General features: G+C 44.8%; 1 protein-coding gene across 1 annotated transcript in view; it reads left to right on the top strand.

Moving 5' to 3' along the window:
* The window catches only part of SAMM50 (SAMM50 sorting and assembly machinery component), a 252,099-nt gene that overhangs the window by 22,363 nt on the left and 207,833 nt on the right, over positions 1-21,903 (top strand). The window contains exon 3 of the mRNA XM_085652463.1: positions 6,625-6,726. Coding sequence (XP_085508589.1) covers positions 6,625-6,726 — 102 coding nt within the window. The remainder of the gene's footprint in view (positions 1-6,624; positions 6,727-21,903) is intronic.

The following is a 21,903-nucleotide window of genomic DNA, read 5'->3' as shown; positions in this document are numbered from 1 at the left end:
ACAGTACGAGGCCTTGGCCCTTAAAATCGACACGGTGGCCATTGACATTACGCTAATCCGGGCGGATCTCTCTAAGACCAACGAGAGGGTTCAATCGCTGGATGTGCGGACGTCTTCCCTTGGTACGGATGTGTCGGATCTGCAGGCCACTCTCGGCGATCTCAAGTCGGCCAATGGTCTGATGGCCCGGCGGCTGGAAGACTTCGAGGGACGGGCCCGCCGCAATAACATCCGCGTCATAGGCGTTCCGGAGTCCTCCGATAACCGCCCGGTTGATCTCCTGGTCGAGGAGCTCATCCTCGAACATCTTGCTCCCGCTGGCCTGAGTAAGTTTTTCGCTGTGGAGCGGGCCCATCGAGTCCCAGGTGGCCGGCCGCGACCGGGTGCCCCCCCCGAGGCCTATCGTTGCGAGACTTTTCCATTACAGAGATCGAGACGCGATTCTGCAGGCCTCACGGGTCCATGGCCCGGTCCGACATGAGAACTCGTCCATTAACTTTTTCCCGGACTTCACCCAACTTGTCCAGAAACAGCGGATGGGCTTCCAGGGGGTGAAGCGGCGTCTCCGGGACCTCAGTCTCAAGTACTCTATGCTTTATCCTGCAAGGCTCCGAGTGGAACATGAAGATCGGACTACCTTTTTTGACTCTCCTGCGACTGTGAGTGACTGGCTGGATTCGCTGCCGGACCGGGGTGACCGGACTGGGCCCTCTGCCGGTACCGAGGGTGGCGGGTCTCCTTTGGAGTGACTTATGGTCCCGGACTCTGCCATGTTGTACTGTTCTGCTGGGTTCTACTTCTTTTGTGCATTTTGTTTCACTATGTTGTGTGTGGGGAGCGGGCGGGGACGGGTCCCTTCCCTCCTCCGGGGTCTTTTCGTAGAATGGGGTTTGTAGGGCGACAGGCACACTGCAAGTTGGGGTGGTTTTTTGGACCGCAGGGGTGCAGGGTGGGGGGTGTTGGAGTTGGGGGGGGGGGGTTGTTTGGATTTGTGTTTTTTGTTTTTAAGGCGAAGTATTGGCTATGGTTCATCCTTGGGTGTTGAGCTCTTTGCTAGGGGGCCCTTGATCTACTGGAGGGGATGGGGGGGACGGGTTGAGATTGATGTCTTGGAACGTCAATGGATTGGGGGACCGTATCAAACGGGGTGTTGTGCTGCAATATCTGCGTCGTCTGACTCCTGATGTGGTGTTCTTACAGGAGACGCATCTGGTTGGCAATGTTTGTCGGGCTATGAACAGGGGGGGATATCGACTTGTGGCCCACTCTGGTTTCACCACTGGTTCGAGAGGGGTGGGCATTCTCTTGCGAGCTTCACTTCCGTTGGAGATCACCAGGGTGGTCCCAGACGATAGAGGGCGCTATGTGGCTCTGACTGGGAGGTGGGAGGGGCAGTCCCTTTCCTTGATCTCGGTCTATGTTCCCCCGGGCCTCCAGAACTCCACCTTCTCAGACTTGAGTCGTATGTTGTTTGGGCTTCCTGACAGTCTTTTACTTAAGGGTGGGGACTTTAATTCGGTTGTCTCGGGTGACCTGGACCGTCATCCGCCCAGGGCCCTCCCTGCTGCCCAGGCGTGGCTGGGCGGGCACCTGGAGACCTTCGGTCTGGTGGACTGTTGGAGGTTAATGCATCCGACACAGTGTCAGTACACCTTTCACTCTGGGGCCCATGGGAGTCTCTCCAGACTGGATTATTTCCTTATGCCTGCGGCCCAGGCTACTCGGATTCAAGAGGTCAAACACCTGGCCAGGGGTATTTCTGATCATTCCCCACTGTGGTTGCTTTTTGACACCGGGTCGCGATCCGCTGGGCGGATCGCTCCTATTAACCCTTGGTACCTGCGAGACCCCAAGATCCGTGATAGCCTGATTAAGTCGATTGATCAATATTTTTCTGAGAATGAGGGGTCGGTGTTGTCCTCGGTGTCCCTGTGGGAAGCTTTCAAAGCAGTGCTCCGCGGGCATGCCCTGTCCCAGATAGTGGAGGCCAAGAGGGTTAAGAGAGAGGCGGTTGTGATGCTGGAGACTGAAATATCGGGGCTGGAGGCAGCCTTGGAGGCGGGTGTCACCCCGGAGGGGCTGCATGCCTTCAGCCTAAAGCAGTTTGAATATAAGTCTCTCGTCACTGATGCTGCCAAGACTATGTATAGGGAGCAGCAGGGTAGGTTGTATGACGCCGGAGACAAGGCGGGTAAGCTGATTGCCTGGTTGGACAAGAAGGAGAGAGTGAATCGTGTGGTCCCGGAGCTTCGGGTGTCGGATGGAGTGTGTGTGACTGAGCCTGGTGAGATTGTTGAGTGTTTTGCTGACCACCTCCGTGCAGTTTACTCCCCGGTGTCTGATAGAGATGAGGACGACTCTCGTCTTCTGCTTCGGGATATTGCCCTGCCCGGCTTATCCGTCGAGCACCGCGAGCTGATGGATGCCCCTTTGTCTGTCGAAGAGATAGCTACTGCGATTCGCTCCCTCCGCTCGGGCAAGGCTATGGGCCCCAACGGTCTGCCGATTGAACTATATAAGTTGCGCCCGGATAAAATCGCGCCTTTCCTCCGTCACATGTTTCAGGAATCGCTCGAGAGGGGTTCCCTTCCTGACGACCAGCGTCTGGCTACTATAGTGGTGATTCCCAAGGAGGGTAAGCCACGTGACCGCTGTGCCTCCTATAGGCCTATTTCCCTGCTAAATGCCGAACCCAAAATCCTTGCTAAGGTCCTCGCCAATCGCTTGCTGAGCGTTATATGTGACTTGATACATCCGGATCAATGTGGCTTCATCCCACATCGTAATACCGCTCTCAACTTACGGCGTCTGCACGGCGTCCTCGCTAGGGCTGAGTACTTCGCTGAACCGGCCATATTGGTTTCCCCAGACGCCACGATGGCCTTTGATACCATTGAATGGCCATTTCTTTGGGCCGTCTTGGCGAAGTTTGGTTTTGGGGAGGGGTTCCTTAGCTGGGTGAAGCTCCTTTATGCTGGACCAATGGCTCAGGTGGTTGTCAATGGGCGGGTTTCTCGGCCTTTCGCTCTCGGGAGGGGAACTAGGCAGGGGTGCCCGTTGTCCCCGCTGCTCTTTGCTCTCGCCCTGGAACCGCTCGCTGCCTGGCTCCGTTGGGAGCCCTCGATTAGAGGGCTCCGGTGGGCCCCGGGCTTCGAGGATCGGGTTTCATTGTACGCGGATGATATTCTCTTGTATCTCACCTCACCGCGGAAGTCGCTCAATGTTCTCTTTGATGTCCTTACTTCCTTCGGGAAAAACTCGGGTCTGATAATCAACTGGTCCAAATCTTGTGTGTATCCTATCTCTGGTGGTCTTCCTCTCTTGCCGCCTCGGCTTCCGCTCCAAATATCTCAGTCCGGCTTTAAATACCTGGGGGTGTACGTTTCGTTGGACCCGGCGGTCCGCTATGAGCAGAATCTCCTGTCCCCACTCCGGCGTTTGAGGGCAGATACGGCTCGGTCGTGTTAGCTGCCCTTGTCTCCGCTTGGTCGCGCGGCGCTGTTTAAAATGATGTCCCTTCCCAGATTCCTTTATGCACTCCAGAACTCCTTCGATGTCATTCCTGCGGCCTACTTTAGGGAGGTGGAGAGTTTGCAGAGGAGACTGGTTTGGGACGGGCGATCGCGTATCGCTTTGGCCAAGCTGACTCTTTCCTGGTATGACGGGGGCATCGCGCTTCCTGATATTAGACGGTACTATTGGGCCTCCCAGCTGTCTGCCATTAATCATGCTACGTACGCTCCTGGTTCGAACCCGGCATATGAGATGGATAAGTTCCTGCTCCCCGGCGGTAACTATAACAGAGCGCTTTACTCGCGGTCTGCTGGTAGGGCCCTTACGGGCCCTACCAGGATTGCGGTCAGTGTGTGGAAGGCGGCTAACGTTGCGATGGGCTGGAGTGAGCGTTTAACGTGCGCCACTCCTCTATTCGACTCAGACCGCTTGGGAAGCCTCTGGACAACGAAAGGCTTCGAGCGCTGGGATACGATCGGCATCAGCAGAGTGGGGGACCTGTGGGTTAAAGGTGCGGTTAAATCCTTCGCGGCGCTTCAGCGCGAGTATGAGCTTAGTGACAGAGAGTTCTTCCGTTATGCACAGGTTCGGCACGCCCTGCTTTCGGTCTTTGGGGAGGGGACCACGGTCCCTTCTTCTTCGCCTCTCGAGGACCGCATACTCGATGGTCACGTCCCCGACAGTACTATCTCCCTGATTTACAAAAAACTGATAAACAATCGGGCTGACCTCTTGGTGCGTCTTCGGGAGGCATGGACGGGAGATGGGGTGGAGCTGGACGATGAGGACTGGCAGACTGCACTGTCATCCCCTAAGGAGGTGGCCATCCCGGCCCGTCTCCGCCTGGTCCAGCTTAAGATTCTCCATCGTGTATATGTGACGGGCCCCCGCCTGGTCTCGATGGGGTTTTCAGACGACGGACTCTGTAAGCGTGGCTGCGGGCTCAGTGCTACCTTTCTCCATATCCTATGGGAATGCCGCGAGGTGGCGGAATACTGGCGCCGGGTGCATGATATTATGAGACGAGTCACCGGGGTCGCTCTGCTGCCGGAGGTGCGTCGTTGTGTGCTGAATGTATGGGAGCCCAATGACTGCAATGCGGCTCAGGCTCGGTGGGCGGCCTTGGGGAACATGATTGCAAAGAGATATTGCACAGCTTTGGGGTTCCCAGCGGCCTCCCACCGTGTCCGTCTGGAAGGAGAACATGGACTGGTGCATGTTCAGGGAGAAAACGGTGTATGTGGCTCGTGGTAAACCGGGGGCTTGGGGTAGAATTTGGGGGCAGTGGAACGCGTATCGTGTGTCTATCTGTGCTCCCCCTTTGGTGGATACGTCCGGGGTTGCCTCGTCCCCCTGATCCTTGAGGGTTCCTTGTGTATCTCGTACTTTGGAGTACAGATTTGGTTCTCTCGTGGCCCCCCCCTCCCTCTCAGGTCTTCTTCTTTTGACCGCCCTCGGGTGGTTGGGTGTTGACTCCCCCGGCTGTGTTCGCCGCCCTCCATAAGTCGTTTCGCCTTGTTTGTTGTATTTTTGTATTTTTCTTTTTTTGTTGCTATTTATACTAAAAGTGTGTATTCTGATTTCCCTTATGTGCAGTCTGATCTACTGTGATAGTGCGGAGCCCCTGTGGGCCAGTCAGTGTTTTCTGTTATGCTGGAACACTTCGACTACTAGCGGCCGGCCCTGGTGGTTGTAGGCCCGTGTTTGTAACCCTTTTTATGCACAATAAAAGCTTTTAAAAAAAAAAAAAAAAAAAAAGTGATCTTTAGCTTTAAACATGCAGCTTTCCATGCAGAATTGTGCCAAGTAATTCTTGGTCTGCAAACTCGTAATTGCGTACAGAGATTCCCGTCGGTACCGGAAATTCAGAACGCCTGGAACGGCTGCATATAGTTCCTCAACACTTTGTCCATTTCTACTAGTTGTGTTTCATCAGCTTTTAAGAGTAGCGTTCGGGCCACACCTCCCCCCCCCGTCCCCCCCCCCCTTGTATCTAGTCTCCTTCTAGGCCACTTTTTCCATTTTGCTTGGACATTTGATCCTCGTCTTTTGGCTGCCTCTTTCTCTTCTTAATAATTATACTATAATATAATACTTGGATTTGTATAGCGCCGCTAATAACCCGTGAGGGTCTGTAGGCGCTGTCCGTAGGCAGGGGGACGTGAATTGCACAGAATCACAGGATGTTGAGCACACGACGAGACTTAAACCTGGATCTCTCAGCGCCCAAGTCGGCTGCATTGGCCGTTAAGCCACACCCTCCCCCTTCTGAACGTAGTATTTGGACCACTTCTTTGTCATTGACTCGACTCTGGAACACGTCCAGGGCCGGACTGGTAATTTAAAACAGCCCTGTCAAAAAGTATAAACTTAGACCCCATGTGCACCAAGTGAGTAACCCCCAGCACATTGCTCAGTAGGATTTTATGTAGGATCATTTTGGAAAAGTGAAACTAAAAGGTGCATGTTAACTGCTCAATTTTTCAATTATATTTGCCACTTTTACTGACTGCTCCGGAAGGGATTCTAATAAAGATTCCAGTACATTAGTGTTTACCACAGTACCGCGAAGCGCTATTTCTGCACAGCTTCTAATCATGCATGCCATGTGCCTGGTGAGAAAAAAGACCTATTTGTTGGTACAGTTATGAGAGGTTTTCTTTTAATGCTTCCATTCAAAATTCTTTGAAGCTCATCTAACAAGCATTAAAAATGTAACAGGTCTCGCATTTTACGCGAGGAAGCTATTGGCATTGTAAATGACACTGCCTTTTATTTTATGTTTTAAAAACCAAAACATAAATAAAAGGCATTGTCATTTACAATGCCAATAGCTCAAACTCCCGTAAATGCGAGACCTATTGCATTGCAAATGCTTGTTGTATCAAGGCAACACACCATCACCGATTGCAAAAGAACGGTCATACCAAAGGGCTAACTACAGCATTAATTTTTTTTTTTCTCAAAGTGTTTTTATATCTTGTTTATTTTCCATTACTATTGTGGGTGGGATGGGGCTGTTTGCTAGAAAGCTACTATTCAAACAGTGCTTCACCTCCATGTTTGTGTTACATTTTGTTAAATTAATGTATCTTTTTGTGTTACGTGAAGGTGGTAGTTCAGCACGTGCACTTCGATGGTATTGGAAGGACAAAAGATGACTATATTATATATGAAATCGGAGAGGTTTTCAAGGCTAAAAATCTCATTGATGTAAGTATTGCTCCTTGTTTTATCATGTACATGTATCTAATGTATTTCTGATCTTTGTATGCTGAGCCTTCTACTGAATAACATGCATGCTGAGATACCACTGTAAGTCACAGTTACAAGCTGTGCGTTTGCTATACTGTTTGAGATACTGGGTTCTGTAGGTTTACTCTACTGTTTCTTAGACAAAGCTTGTACTGGTAGTATAGTATGCCGGTTATGTAAGCTGGGCTAGTACCAGTGTGTGTGTGTGTGTGTGTGTGTGTGTGTGTGTGTGTGTGTGTGTGTGTGTGTGTGTGTGTGTGTGTGTTTATACATTTATATACTCTGAGCATATCATACCACACAATCCACCATGCAAATTATATCTCGCACCCTAAAATGATTTAATGTGACTTCATCAATGATGCCTGTAGAAGACCATGAGCCGTATATAATGCATGGGTTTTGGATTGTACAGCTTACTAGAAGTGGCAAATTTCAGTGTTCTTTATGTTTTGAATGGTTACCACAGCAACACTTTAACTGACATAAGCAGAAAATCGTAGACGTTTTTCTGCTTATGCACCCCGTCGCACTTTATATATTAATGTAGTCCTGTATTTTAGTTCACATTTTTCAGTTCTAAATGCATGCTGCACTTTGTATTAATTGCACATATACAACATATAACATTTTTTTTTTTTTATAGTTTGATAGCATTATATGTATTCATATAATTTATATTGTGCGATAAAATTGACTTAACGTTCAACGGGTTTAATCTGTAAATCTTTCCACTTTACACCACTCATCATGAGACATACCCTTTTCAAAATGATCACAAAGTATATTAAAGTAAGGCGAGAGAGGAACCTTTAGCTTTCTTCCTGGGAGATTGGTTTGTGTGAGGTGAGCTACAATTTTCCGCATCAAATATCATTGGCTTCTCATAGCCAGCACAGCCTCAGTAGCTCACTTGGGATCACCACAATTCAGACCGAGACAAAGAGTGACATTTTCAAAGAATGGAGCAGCAAGCTTGTTTTACCTGCACCAAATTTGGACTTTGATTTATTAAAGTCTGAAAATATATAGTGTGGATTCTTGAGTGTATCCATCCATGGTGAAAGGAGTTTTCGGACTGCATGAAAAAATCAAATAAACCTTTAGTCTCACAGGACACATTGTTGCACAGACTGAGTTACAGTCCAACAGTTTCCTTGTTTCAAGTTGGTAATTTGACTATGAGCCTCTGCTTAGCCAGAAAGTCTAGTGGGATCGATAACTGGGCCCTATTTTGTAGAAAACTTAAACATGTAATAGCTGTGTTTTATTTCTGGCAATTTGAGGCTAAGGTATGAGGGAAGGCTAATTTAACTTGCTTTAAACAACCTTTATTCAGTGAATACACACACGCTCACATCAAATGTGTGTGAATATAATCTATATATATAATATATATATATATATTTATATTTTCTGGCTCCCACGGATCAAAAAGACCCCAGGCACTCGCGGGTTACAGATACACTTTTATTTGCAGACGCGTTTCAGCGATTACAGCTTTCTTCAGTGCCAAAACGTGTAAAAATGGTACCCAGCATGCAATACGTTTAAATAACGAATGCAGCCTCGCCATTGGTGATTAATTCAGGTGTCATAGCTGGCAATTAAGGACTCTCCGGTTGTTGTTTTTGCGGGCGCCATCTCTTAAAGATAATGTTCCCATGCTCCTTGATGCGCTTTCTCCGACATGGATGTCTGAATTGAATTCTTCCACTCCATTGGGTGAGCACAGGTTATATCTCCATGTAGGTGCCTTTCCTTGTTGTTCTACCGTCCCTTCTTGTATACCACTAGCTTACTCGTGTAACCCTCGCCCAGCCGCGTATCGTTTTCTTCCAGCCAAACCACAGGTAGCGGTACAATCCCCGCTAGACTTGAGCTTAGATAGCTCACGATGCCTTGATCGATGGTAAGGTTTTGTGCGGCGGTTCAGGCAGCAATCTTAGATTACAGCTCACAGTCATTCATAATTTCCTGCTTGTCTTCCATGTTCTTATGGGAAATGTCGTTCATATTATCAAGGGGGTAGGGAGGTTCCTTTTTGTTTTAAAAAGTGCCCATTGTGCAAAAGTGTTCTTGTGCGTGCATAAAGTGCAAGTGCAAACTTGTGATAAAACAGTCCTTATGCAGAGAGGTTCATAGTAATTTGTTTAAAGTGCAATGGAGATCTTGATTTCTTTGATTCTCAGTGCTTGTGAAAAAGAGTCTCTTATCTGTAGTTAATTGTGCTGTAGCAACAGATATTGTGCCTTTTACCTCAGCTATGTCTACAACACAGATTACGTCTGTTTGGTTGTACTCAGAATGCTGGTAATTATAGTTTTCTTTGCAGTAAGAAATTGGGGATGACAATGATTGTTCTATGGTTTTCTGTGTGTAAAATCTGAACATAACTATAACGTTCCTTTAACCTTTGTTGTTGCAAATTTCTAAGGTTTTATTCAATTCTATTTATTAACTATAATGTCCCTGTAACCTTTGTTTTTTTTTCTGTGAATTTGAACAGTTTGTAATGCTTTTTCATAACTATAACTTCCCTAGAGAGAGAGAGAGAGAGATATATAGTGTGAATGGCTGTATGGGTCGGTGAGTGGGTGTCCGAGTGGTTTTGTGGGTGTGTGAGTGCCTATGTGGGTCTTTAAAGTGGGTGGGTGGGTGGGTGTGTGAGTGGGTGGGTGGGTGTGTGAGCAGTGTTTTGGGTCTCTGGGTGGGTGTGTGAGTAGGTCTGTGAGTTTAAAAACAATTGGGATCTGTGGATTCATTATGGATTCACGGGGGGGGGCGTGCTGATTGCCACAGTGAGTCTGCATATCCTCACGTGCCCCAAAACACCTTTTTAAGTAATTTCTTTCCCATGAGGGTTCCCTCAGAGACCCCTCCCTCAGTCCCATGGGTCAAGATACCTCTGTCCTGACCCTTTAATCCTGTTTACACTTTATTACCTCCCTGCCCCCACCCGCCCAGTAACAGTGTCCAGATTGACAAAATGGTGGCCGCAGCTTTTATCTCAGGTTGCGGCCAGCCAATCACAGCATTGCTGTTGGCTCGTGGATCACAGATCCTCCGCGATGGATCTGTATCACTAGATCTATATGTCTTTTTCTCTATTAATTCCAAAACTACTGAACCGGTTTACACCAAATTATAAAAAAGCACTCATTCTGGCCCAAGATCTAGCGTTTGGCCAAATTTAGTGTAAATCCGTTCAGCTGTTCGGGCTGTAGTCTTGTCTAAAATCCCTGTAGGAAACTGCATGGGGAAAACGCGTTTTGGGACACTTCTCTCCCCTTTTTTCGGCCCCTGCTTGAGGAATCATCACAACACTCTCCAGACATCTGCTGAAGTGATGGGCAAATTAGTTTTGAAAATTTCAGGAAGATTCGTCAAACAGCACCAAAGTTATTAGCATAACAATAAATGCTTTTCCTATGGAAACTAGGTCCTGACCGGCAGTCAGCAGTAGGTTATATATATATATATATATATATATATATATATGTGTGTGTGTGTGTGTGTGTGTGTGTGTGTGTGTGTGTGTGTGTGTGTGTGTATATATATATATATATATATTCACTGAAAAAACCATAGGTTTCACACATGTTATAGTTAGCTGGACATTTTACTGATAAAAAAACCAATGAAATTCCCCCGTTATAGTTAGTGCAGGCAACTATAACTCACGCGACCGCAATCCTCTGCTGATGCTAATACTGTATTTAGACACTTATTTGCCCATGTCTTCTTCCATTAATTTTTAGCTATACATATATTACAAATATTTTTTTTTCATAAAGACACATATGTCATCAGCAGAAGATTGCGGTCGCGTGAGTTATAGTTGCCTGCACTAACTATAACGGGGGAATTTCATTGGTTTTTTATCAGTAAAATGTCCAGCTAACTATAACGTGTGAAACCTATGGTTTTTTCAGTGAATTTGCAAGGTTTTTTAAATGCTAATTCCTAACTATAACGTGTGTGTAACCTATGGTTTTTTCAGTGAATTTGTACGGTTTTTTAAATGCTAAGTTACTTTACGCCATTCGTGGCGTTGCGCGCCCAGTTAATGCTATTTTCTCAGAATATACTGAACAGATTTACACCAAACCTACAAAAGGCACTTTCTTGACCTGAGGACTAGCTCTCTGCCAAATTTCAAGTAATTCTGTTCAGCCGTTCGGGCTGTAGCTGTGTCTAAAGGTCCTATGGAAAAATGCATGGGAAAAACGCGTTTTGGGACCCCCCTTTTATCTCAGCCCCCGCTTGACGAATCCCCCCGAGACTTTCAGGGTAGGAGCGGAGCGTAGCGCCCCACCTATTTTGAAAAATTCGCGAGGATTCGTCGACCGGCGCCAAAGTTATTCAAAATAGAATGTTGCGGATTTCCTATGGAAACAGGGTCCTAACTATAACTACCTACTGGCGACCGCCAGTAGGTAATATATATATATTCACTGAAAAAACCATAGGTTTCACACACGTTGTAGTTAGGAATTAGCATTTAAAAAACCTTGCAAATTCACTTAAAAAAACCATAGGTTTCACACATGTTATAGTTAGGTGGATATTTCACTCGTAAAAAACCAATGAAATTCCCCCGTTATAGTTAGTTCAGATAACTATAACTCGCGCGCCCGCAATCCACTGCTCATGACGTCACATATTACATCACTCATGACATGGTCAGTGGCATCACTCATGACATCACTGATGACATCATCCTTGTGATAGAGTGGCGGTCGCGCAAGTTATAGTTATCTGAACTAACTATAACGGGGGAATTTCATTGTTTTTTTACGAGTGAAATATCCACCTAACTATAACATGTGTGAAACCTATGGTTTTTTAAGTGAATTTGCAAGGTTTTTTAAATGCTAATTCCTAACTATAACGTGTGTGAAACCTATGTTTTTTTCAGTGAATTTGTACGGTTTTTTAAATGCTAATTTATTTATGTATTATTATTTTTTTTATATATTTATTTTACAATAAACTACGTATTAAAATTTTTTGGGGGGGGTTTTCACCGTGCGCGCACGGTGCGGTGCGCGCACCCCCGCGATTTAAAAATAAATAAATTCTGCCTTCGGGGTCCTTCAGGGACCCCCTGACAAAGGCTAAGGGGTCAGGAACTCTCTACCCTGCCCCCTTTTCACGTTCGCCACCTTCCTTTTTCACTCTCGCACTGAAAACAAACAAAATGGCGGCCGACACTTCCTGATTTCGACCGATTCGAACGTTGACTAACATGTAACCACCAATCAGAATTACGCTCGCGCACGTTAGGGTGCTCGCACGGTGCGCGCACCCTGCGCGCGTATAGATATTGATATGCTTTTAAATGCTATTTTCTCAGGAAATACTGAACAGATTTACACCAGACCTGCAAAAGGCACTTCCTTGACCTTATGGCTACCTCTCTGCCAAATTTCAAGTAATTCTGTTCAGCCGTTCGGGCTGTAGCTGCGTCTAAAGGTCCTATGGAAAAATGCATGGGGAAAACGCGTTTTGGGACCCCCCTTTTTTCTCGGCCCCCGCTTGACGAGTCACCCCGAGACTTTCAGGGTAGGAGCTGAACGGAGCACCCCATTAGTTTTGAAAATTTCGCGAGGATTCGTCAACCGGCGCCAAAGTTATTCAAAATAGAATTTTGAGATTTCCTATGGAAACACGATCCTAACTATAACTATCTACTGGCGACCGCCAGTAGATAATATATATCCATCTATCTAGGTATTCCCACCTACCTTAGCAATTGCCTTTTGAATGATTCATAAAGCAGCTGCCCTACTTTATAGGGTCGTCCAGTACTTTATGTGAAAAATTCTGCTTTGCTACCACTTTAGTATTGAGCCCAGTAGGCCTACTCTTTATATTCTGGCTTAATACTGCATATTCTGTATATGTGCTATGCGTATATATACACAGTACTGTATTTCAGGTATATCCATGGAGAGAATCTGAATCTCTGATCTCCTTGGCCCATTTCCATTAACTAGCTTTAAATAGTTGAAACCTCAGGAAATAATTGTCCTCCAGAGAGCTTCAGTCATATATTGTGAGACTTTTAGGAGGATATAGGTGTTGCCTGGAGGCCACAAACTGTGTATTGTACTTGGGCAACGAGTTGAGGTCCTGCCTCATTTGAGACAGTCCTCTGCACGCCCAATCTAAGATATTTAATTGGCAGAATTTTCATGATAGTTCAGAGGTAGTATGGCAACAACTGAATGAAAAAAGAAAAACATTTATTTCATGACTCTGTAAGCTAAACTTCTCCAAGGTACTTCCTATCATGATGGAGCAGTTCACATAGAATTTGAGCAGGTGAGTTTTGGTTTTTGCTGTGGGTGAGGTGACGGGTTAGGGTCCCATAATTGGGATTGCTTGGATCACTATACCTTATTTCAAGCTGTAGTTTGCTGTAGGCCATAAAGGATGTTTTGTTTGGAGGAGCACAGGGATTGCCTTTGATGTGGGTTTGCATTTTGTTTCGAGGCTTTTTGGGGTTTTCCAGTGGATGTATTCCTACCATGCCTACAGATAAGGCTGCAATCTGAACACCATGCCGTAAAACGCTCAGGTGTACAGCAACTTGCTAAAAGAATAGCACCAAATTCTCTATTCTCATAAAATGTTATGAGCAGGAACTGAGGGCAGAATGAAGCGAGCATTTAAAACATCTGTCCATTTATGACGCTTTTGGCACAATTCCAAACAAACCCTGGGTAATTTGGTATAAAGATAGCTGTGTTTTTGGGCCACATTAATTCTCAAATGGAAAATGAAAATGAGCAATTGCAAATAGCAACTATTTAAACAGTATTTAGTTTGCGAATGCAAAATTACTTAATAGAAAATTTGTAATATTTCAAATAATATGTTACAACACAAAGCCAAAAGTTGTCGTCTGCTGTAGGATTCGAAACCATGCTTTACAAAGTACTTTGTATTTTGAAGTCAGTGCTTTAGATCTCTTGTCTACTCCCGCTTGGGAAGGGAGTGCCATAATTCCACAATTCATATTAATCTCGGGAAAATAGAGTAGCAGGGTCAGCCATGACGGCTCGCTCAGGAGCATGTATAAGCAAAAAAGCAGCCTGGTAGAAAGATGAAGTGCAGTACAAAGCACTATGTATAAAAAGAAAAACAAAAAAGTTCAATTTTACAAGCTTTTTGCTGTGGTGATCAATCTATAATGTGATAGACTGATTTCAGATGCATGCATAAGTTTGAGGCTTGGAAGGATTGTGGTGTGTTTAAAGCAAATAAAAGGCAATTATGTATTGGATCCATTTGATTTCAAGTAGCTTTTTTCCATTCGTGACTTAGTTGCAAAATAAGGCTGTCTCTAGAGCACATGTGGAAGGGAAGATTATTCCAGGTTCCAGGTTAGCCTGGCTTGAAGAGAATGAACTTTATATCACTATTTCTTGTATTTGAAGTGAAGCAAGGCACTTGAAACGTGAGGTCAAAGACTGATCTTAGTGTTCAAAAGAATTTATTAAGACATCAATATATAATAACATATGCAAATAAAATAGCAAGCAAATATCAACAATAAATCATATATAAAAAAAAAACTAAAGTCTAAATCTTTGGGAAGGGAGGAGAAGGGTGGAAAGGAAGGAAATAAGGGAAATTCCTAGAGATAAATATAATAACATGCAGAATATACACCCTCTACCAAATGTAATTAGAAGCTACAACATTCCCGTCAAATACAGAAAAAAGTACTAAAAAAAGACAGAATAAATTCATCATGGAGGATCAAAATTTTCAGACTGTAGGAAGAGCTTGACACACATTAACGTCAACTAGTTTAAGAAATATGGTAAGAGGCAATCATAACTTCTGTACATTAGGAGAGAAAGAACGTTGCATCATATACATAGTAGCCAGTTTATGATGTGAACAAACAGAATCCCACCACACCTTAAATGATAACTTGGCTGATGATTTCCAATTAAAGAGAATTTACTGAAATGCAATCGCCAATAGAATATCCAGTAATTTTATCATTGGGAAATGAGGGATTAATAGATTGAGACAATGTACCTAAAAATAAATAAATAATATTAAGAGTGGTGAATATGAAAGATCTTTTGAACTTTTGACAATACCCTGTACCAAAAGGAAAGTATATTGGGACATCTAAATAACATATGCATTAGCTTGAGGAAAATCACAGGACCAACACTTCACAGAGACACCTGAGGAAAACTTAGAACATTGTACAGGAGTATAATATAATCAGTGGTAAATAAAAAAGAGGGATTGAGTAATACTAGCTGATCTAGAGATATTAAAATATGGACCCACATTTTAGTCCAAAGTGCAAATTGTCAGCTTACACCCAAATCTATTTCCCATAAGTTTGACCGTGGATTTGGCTCAAGTAGGATCTGGCATCAAAAGACATTTGTATATTGCTGCTGCTTTAGGACCGGTTTTGAAAAAATCAGTAAATCTTGAAGAGAGAGGAACCACACTTGAAGAAGCATCTTGGAGAGCAAAATATCTATAAAGTACCACTTTCATCAATAACCGAAAACGAGAACAGAAGGACTTGGGGCCATGATCAGTTTCACAGAATTGGGTAAAAGAAATTGGAACATTATTAGAAAAAAGTTGAGGAACCCACTTAAGACCCTTATCCTTCCATGTGTGCCAAAAAAAGGTCTATTATTCATCTGAATTAAAGAATCATACCATAGCTGCATAGGTGGACTTAAGCGGTGAAACTGACTGTTTTAAAACAGGAGAATGAAGGAGTGATCTTGTAGAGGAAAAAGACAAGACCTCCTTAAAAGAGAAGGGCTTAACAAAAGCCCGTTCAAGATCTAGCCACATAGAAAGTGGTGAAATTATGTTGAAAGTCCAAAGAGCAGCTTGTTGTAAGGAATAGGCTCTATGATAACCATAACAATCAGGAACGTTCACCCCCCCCCCCCCCCCCTACCCAGCAGCTTTGGGTTTTTGTAAGATAGAAAGTGCCACAGGCAGTTAGTGATTTTATGACATAAAAAGGAAATAAGTAACAAATATTTTTTTTTTTAAAGGATCTAGGTATATGAAATGGTAACGTAGAAAGAAGGTTAAAAAAAAAAGTAGGGGAGACCATCATCTTAATCTCATCCAGACGACCCCACTTAGAAAGAAATAAGGGATTCCAGTAAGAAAGAAGATTTTCAACCTTCGCGTTGAGATCTTTGAAAGTAACTCTAATCGTATTGGCAAAAGAATTTGTGACCCTTATCCCTAAATATTAAATTTTTGCAGAAGTTTACCACTGAAAAACAGCTATACGATAAGGATGGCTAAATGTGTATTTATTGAGAGGAATAATTTCCGTTTTATCTTTATCTACTTTATATCCAGATACCTAAGAGAAAAGAGAAATCTCAGACCAAAGAGAGGGCAAAGAACTTTCCTGAGAGGATATGAACAAGAGAATATCATCTGCATAAGCAGACAACTTTAAATGATGATCTCTATAGGGAAAACCAGCGCTCGACGAGTTAAGACGAATTTGGGAAATAAAAGGTTCCAGTGTCAATACAGATAATTAGGGGGAGAGTGGACACCCATGCCTCAATCCTCTGTGAAGAGAGAAATTTGAAGAAACCTTACCATTAACCAGAACAGAGGCTTTAGGAGAATGATACAAAAGGGATACCAAAGCAATACATTTAGGGTCCAAAACAATGCCAAGATAAGGATTCAAGCATAAACTCCCAATTAAACAATCCAAGGCCTACTCAGCATCTATTGTTATAGCCGCAAGCGAGGATTTAAACAGTGGGGCCTTACTTAGAACATTGAACAATAAATGAGAGTTGTCAGAAACAAGTCTAACCGTAATAAATCCTGATTGCTCCTTTCCAGTAGGATACAGGAGGGAGGACTCTAAGCGAAGAGCAAGCAGTTTAGCAACGATCTTATAGTCCACATTTAACATTGAAATGGGTCTGTAATTCTTACAATCAAGGGGATCTTTACCCTCCTTATGAATTGGACATACAATAGCTTCCTGAAAAGTATCAGACGTGGAAGAGGAATCCACAAAACTGGTAAACAGGCAAAATAAATATGGACGGAGATTATTTGAGATGTGAAGATAAAATTCTACTGTAAAGCCATCAGGGCTGGTGTTTTTCCCAATTTTAACATTTGTAATGCACAAGAGATTTCCTTTGGGGTAGGATCCTTTTCAAGGGAGTGACTATCTAAATCTGGGGAAATAGTATGGGAAACTTGATCCAAATAATCTACAATAGCGGAGGACTGAAGCAGTGACTCCGGAGTATAAAGGTATTTATAGAATTTAACAAACTCCTCTAAAATACCTTGATGCTTTGTAATACCACCCCCATGAGAGTTGGTTACCGAATCAATAACACGCCACTCTTTTCTAACCTTTAAATAGTTTGCCGACAGTCTACCAGCCTTGTTTTTCCCACCATAATAACGAGCGTTCTGCCTAAGAAGAATTCAATGTGCATCCTTAGTAGAAATGGAGTTAAACTTTAGTTTTGCCTGAATTAAATGATGAAGATCTGAGGGCAACTTAGAAGAAAAGAACTGTTGCTCCAAGGATTTAATTTAAGAAAGTAAAACTGAATGTTCCTTAGCACAATGTCTTTTAGTTCCAGAAACATAGCATAAAACAAAATCATGTGTAGATGCTTTAAACATATCCCATAATAAGGAAGGAGAAACAGAGGTATTATCATTAAACAAAAAGAATTCAGAAGCAAAGGACACAAAGGAATGAGAGAACTGAACAGCTCTTAAAAGAGAGTTATTAAACCACCATCTAGGCGAAGAAGGATAAGAGGGGCCAAATCCAAGTCCCTAATAACCATTGCATGGTCTGAGAGTACAGTTGGGGAAATATGATTGTATGATATGCTGCAAAGAGCTTTTGAAAGAAAATTGTGATCTAAACGTGAAAGTGTACCATGAGAGGGTGAGTAATAGGAATAGTCCTGCACTGTAGGATTAAAGTGCCTCCAAGAGTCAACCAAAGCACTTTGTGCAATGGTCGTATGAAACTGTTTATGAAACAGTTTATGCAAGGGTCCATAACTTGGTTCCAGTCACCCCCCAAAATAAAATATGAATCGTGATATACAAGGACGAGAGAAAAACAAAAAAGAGATGGTGACGACAGATGAGACAATGACACTCTCAAGGGGAAGGAGGCCTAGCCACACCAGGACCATAAACACTTTGAAAGACGGACCGCACAAACTCAATTACATCATAGGAATCTGAAAGGAGATAAATAATAAGACATATCATAAGCATTAATGCATGCAAAGAATTACATTTTGAAATATACTAAGGATTCAGAAATCTCAATTCAAACACTCTGAGGAGCCTAATAAGGAGAACGAAAATAAGAAAGGATAAGAAAATCAACTATTAGAAGGGCCAGCAGTGTCCATGTTAATCAAAGTATGCGATTGTATCAACCTCTTAAGTTCTGGGGATCCTCAAACGTGACCGTGTTATTTGGAAAGTTTCTTTAAAAATGCAGGGGTAAAAAAGATCATATCTGACACCAAGAAAACATAGGGGAGCTTGAAGATTAAGAAACTCCTTCCGTCTAGCTGCAGTGGCATTGGAAATTTCTTGAGAAAGGAACTCTCTTTGACCAAGCCAAGAGATTTGACGCTTGGCTTTAGCTGCAGAAAGAAGCGTCAATAAGTCAGTAAACTTAAAAAACATGAAGAATAATGACACCTCTGGGTTTAGCAGGAGACACAGACAGAAGAGGACTAGGCCCAAGCATATGGGCTCTCTGGATATTGAGCGGGATTGAAGAGGGCATGTCCAGCAATTTTGGCAGGAAAGAGGTAAAATAGGAAACGGGATCATCTCCTTCCAAAGCTTCAGGCAGGCCATAAATGCGGAGATTGTTCGGCCTGTTCCTTTTTTCCAAAGCCTGTATATGTTGTGGGAGCTTGCTCACCTCTTTTTCCAAAGAGTGAATTTTGTAGGTAGGTCTCATCTCGCAAATTCAGAAGCTGTTGTTCCATCGTAGATACACGACTCTCCATTGATGACCATGTGTCATCCAGATGTTGTATTCTGTTGCTAGTTTCCTCCACAAAAGGGCGCAGTGCACGGATTTCTTCCAGCAGACAACTCTAAGGAAAAGGGGGATACTGACTTGTCATGTGAAGGAGGATCCTTTTTCAACCTCTTGGATGTGGAAGAGGGCGGTGAGGCCTTGCTGTCCACAGATTGTAGAGAGATATTGCGAGGAGGGGAAGAATTGACCATTTCTCCAGCAGCAAGTGAATGGACAAACCAGCAGAAGAATGTCCTTTAGGGGTAAAAACTAATTGTGGCTTCCGTAGTTTACCCATAAAATAGGAACCATACAACAAGCCAGAAGCTGCAAGGAGAAAATTAGATGATGTCAAAAGTGCTCCTCTGACTAAGCCAGAACAAAGGAAGAACCACTCCAGAGCACCACAGAGCTTAAAATTCACAAAAGCACCAGAATTTAAGACATAAACACCAGCATCAACAAAGGTAACTGACCTTTGCATAATACAGGGACCTTCTTCAACCTGCCAAAATGAAGAGTATGCCTCCATTCTCTTTATTCAGTGAAATGCTGCATTTAGAATGTCGACTACTCCTCAGGAAGCAGCTGCAACGCTGGAAAAATGCAGATAAATACGCTGCAAAAAGAGCAGCACCCACTCATGTCTGTATTTGCCTCCTCCTGCCATTCAATTTTGGTCCGTCAGGACGGCGCCAACTGATGCCAAAAGACAACGCCTCAAAGACTGATCTTAAAATGCGTTTTGGTGCATGTTTTTCATATTTCTGCAAAAGCAATTTTTATTCTCTGCCATAATACATTTTGTGCATCATACAAGAATTTTCAAATACAATTCAGCCAGCGTTGCAAATGTCGGAGACTTGTTTTCAGTTATTCTGATTGAGCAAGATGCTAGCTGCAGAATTTTTGATAATTTGCATTTGAACAATAGAAAGCCCTAAATAGGCAGTATTTCAAAAGTCTATGTACAGGTCCATAAAAGCATTGATAGTAGTGACTCGATGGCAGAATGATAACAAGCACTTGCATAGCAATACGTCTCACCTTTGGGACCTTGTAAGTGTTTAGCTATACACCAGAGGGTGGTACTCCCACCCCCCACCCTCCCCAAGCCGGCACTATGGAAATGCTGGCCATGATTGCTCCCTTGTCAGGTAAAGGGGAGTGCATCCTGGCAAGACTGGATGGCCCAGTTGGTGATATTGCAGCAACCTGGGAGGAGTGCATGTAGGCCTGATGGCCAGGCGGGAATCTGCCGGCTGCACTGACGAGAGGAGAGGGTGCTTAGTGGCAGACTCCATTGATTGCAGACCCCCCCAATGCTGGCTCTGTTGCAGTCGAGATGGCCAGATTGACCTGAGGCTCCGACTCCTACACTGCAAGTGGGCTGGGGATAGAGGCCAAGTTGCCTGCAGTGGTGCCCCCCCCCCCCCACGTGATTCCATGGAGGGGTGGAGGCTGGGGCTGGAGGCTGGAGCTGACAAACAGCTGCTTCAAGGGCCATTCCGGCCTAAACCACGTTGTGTGGCTGCGCGATAAGGAATTTTCCTGGAGATCAGGCTTGGGCGGCAGCGGTGCCGCGGCATCCGCCTGCGTGATGCATCTGTCCTGCCATGTGGGGATGTGGAGGGGGCCCGGCTAGCTTTGTGGACGCCTGGGATTTAGCACGGGACCCCTTGGCACAACCAACTACTTAAGCAAACACAAGGAGATGATGGACGGAGTGCTTAAACTTTTCAGACACTCATCCCCAGTCACAGATCTGGGTTGAATCCATTATGATTCTTTAGCTCACTTCGCCACCCCAGTTCCGACACAGCTATATGCAAATTCAGTCTTGACCCTGTGCCTCATGGGAACAGTCCAGCCCGATCTGCCAAGCCATGTCTTCACTGGACCATAAACAAGCATTCTGGGGCCGGTTTCTGGGTAACACCCTTTATCAGCCAGGCTGGCTTGAATCCATTGGCAAAGTGAGCAAGGGACCCACGTCTGTTTTTTTCTCCTGTTCCACGCATCCATGCCTGTGGCATCTTCATTGGCCCCACACACTAGCCAACCCTTCCCCCTTTGAAGGAAACACCCTCTTTCTCCTCACTTGCACGGAGCAACCTCGGTCAAGGCCTTGGTTGTTACCAAAGCTCATTGGTGGTTCATATACTACAAGTAAACTGCTCATGCGGGGGTGAAGCCCCTTGTTTCTGGTCTGGGGCCCTTCCCCCCCCCCCCCCCCCCCCCTTTCCTTCGCCACCAGTCGCTGTGGGCTGCCTGCCTGCTGGGATTCCTACCATCTGTTAAGTGTGGCTCTCATTGACCTCCTCACGACATACTAGAATAACAGTGAGAGCGGAGAGGGGTACATGACTCATGCAACTGCTGTGCCTATGGATTGTTTGTATCCGCAGTGCGGCATACTGGGAACAGATTGGAAAAACCGAACCCGCCCTCTCGCTCCTGCTCAACTCCATCCGAGTGCTCCCTCACCAAACACCACAGGACTATGTTCTGCAACAGCGGTGCCGCCCCCTCATCGACAAGTTGGACATCCTCTTTCAAGAAATCCGGTGTTCACGAGTGGCGATTGAGCAACTCCTGGGGGCCATTTCGACAGACATCAGTCTACTCAAAAATTATCAACGCGAATAAACTGATAGAGTCAAACAGAATGAGCTAGCGCTCCCTGCCCTATCCCCAGGAGAAGCTGATCACACATCACAGAACACACACCACTTGCACTGCCAGGTGGAACAAGTCCAGAACCATGCGGATGATGCTGAAGGGAGGGCATGAATAAATAATGTCTGCATTGTGGGAGTTCTGGAGGGCTCAGAGGGCCCCATGCCACTCAGTTCATTGAAGACTGGCTCCGGACCATGTTGGCACCTACTGGGCTGACCAAACTGTGGTGGAACAGATGCATAGGGTTCCCCCCAGACTGCCTATTCTGGGGCTCTGCTGTGACCCATGGTGGTGAAAATTCTTAATTTCAAGGACCGGGATGCAGTACTATGTGCTGTATGAGAAAAGACACCTGTACTCCCAGCGAA

The sequence above is a fragment of the Triturus cristatus genome, chromosome 4_1 (assembly GCF_964204655.1).
Source record: "Triturus cristatus chromosome 4_1, aTriCri1.1, whole genome shotgun sequence".
Lineage (NCBI taxonomy): Eukaryota > Metazoa > Chordata > Amphibia > Caudata > Salamandridae > Triturus > Triturus cristatus.
This window is presented reverse-complemented; position numbering and strand designations above follow the sequence as displayed.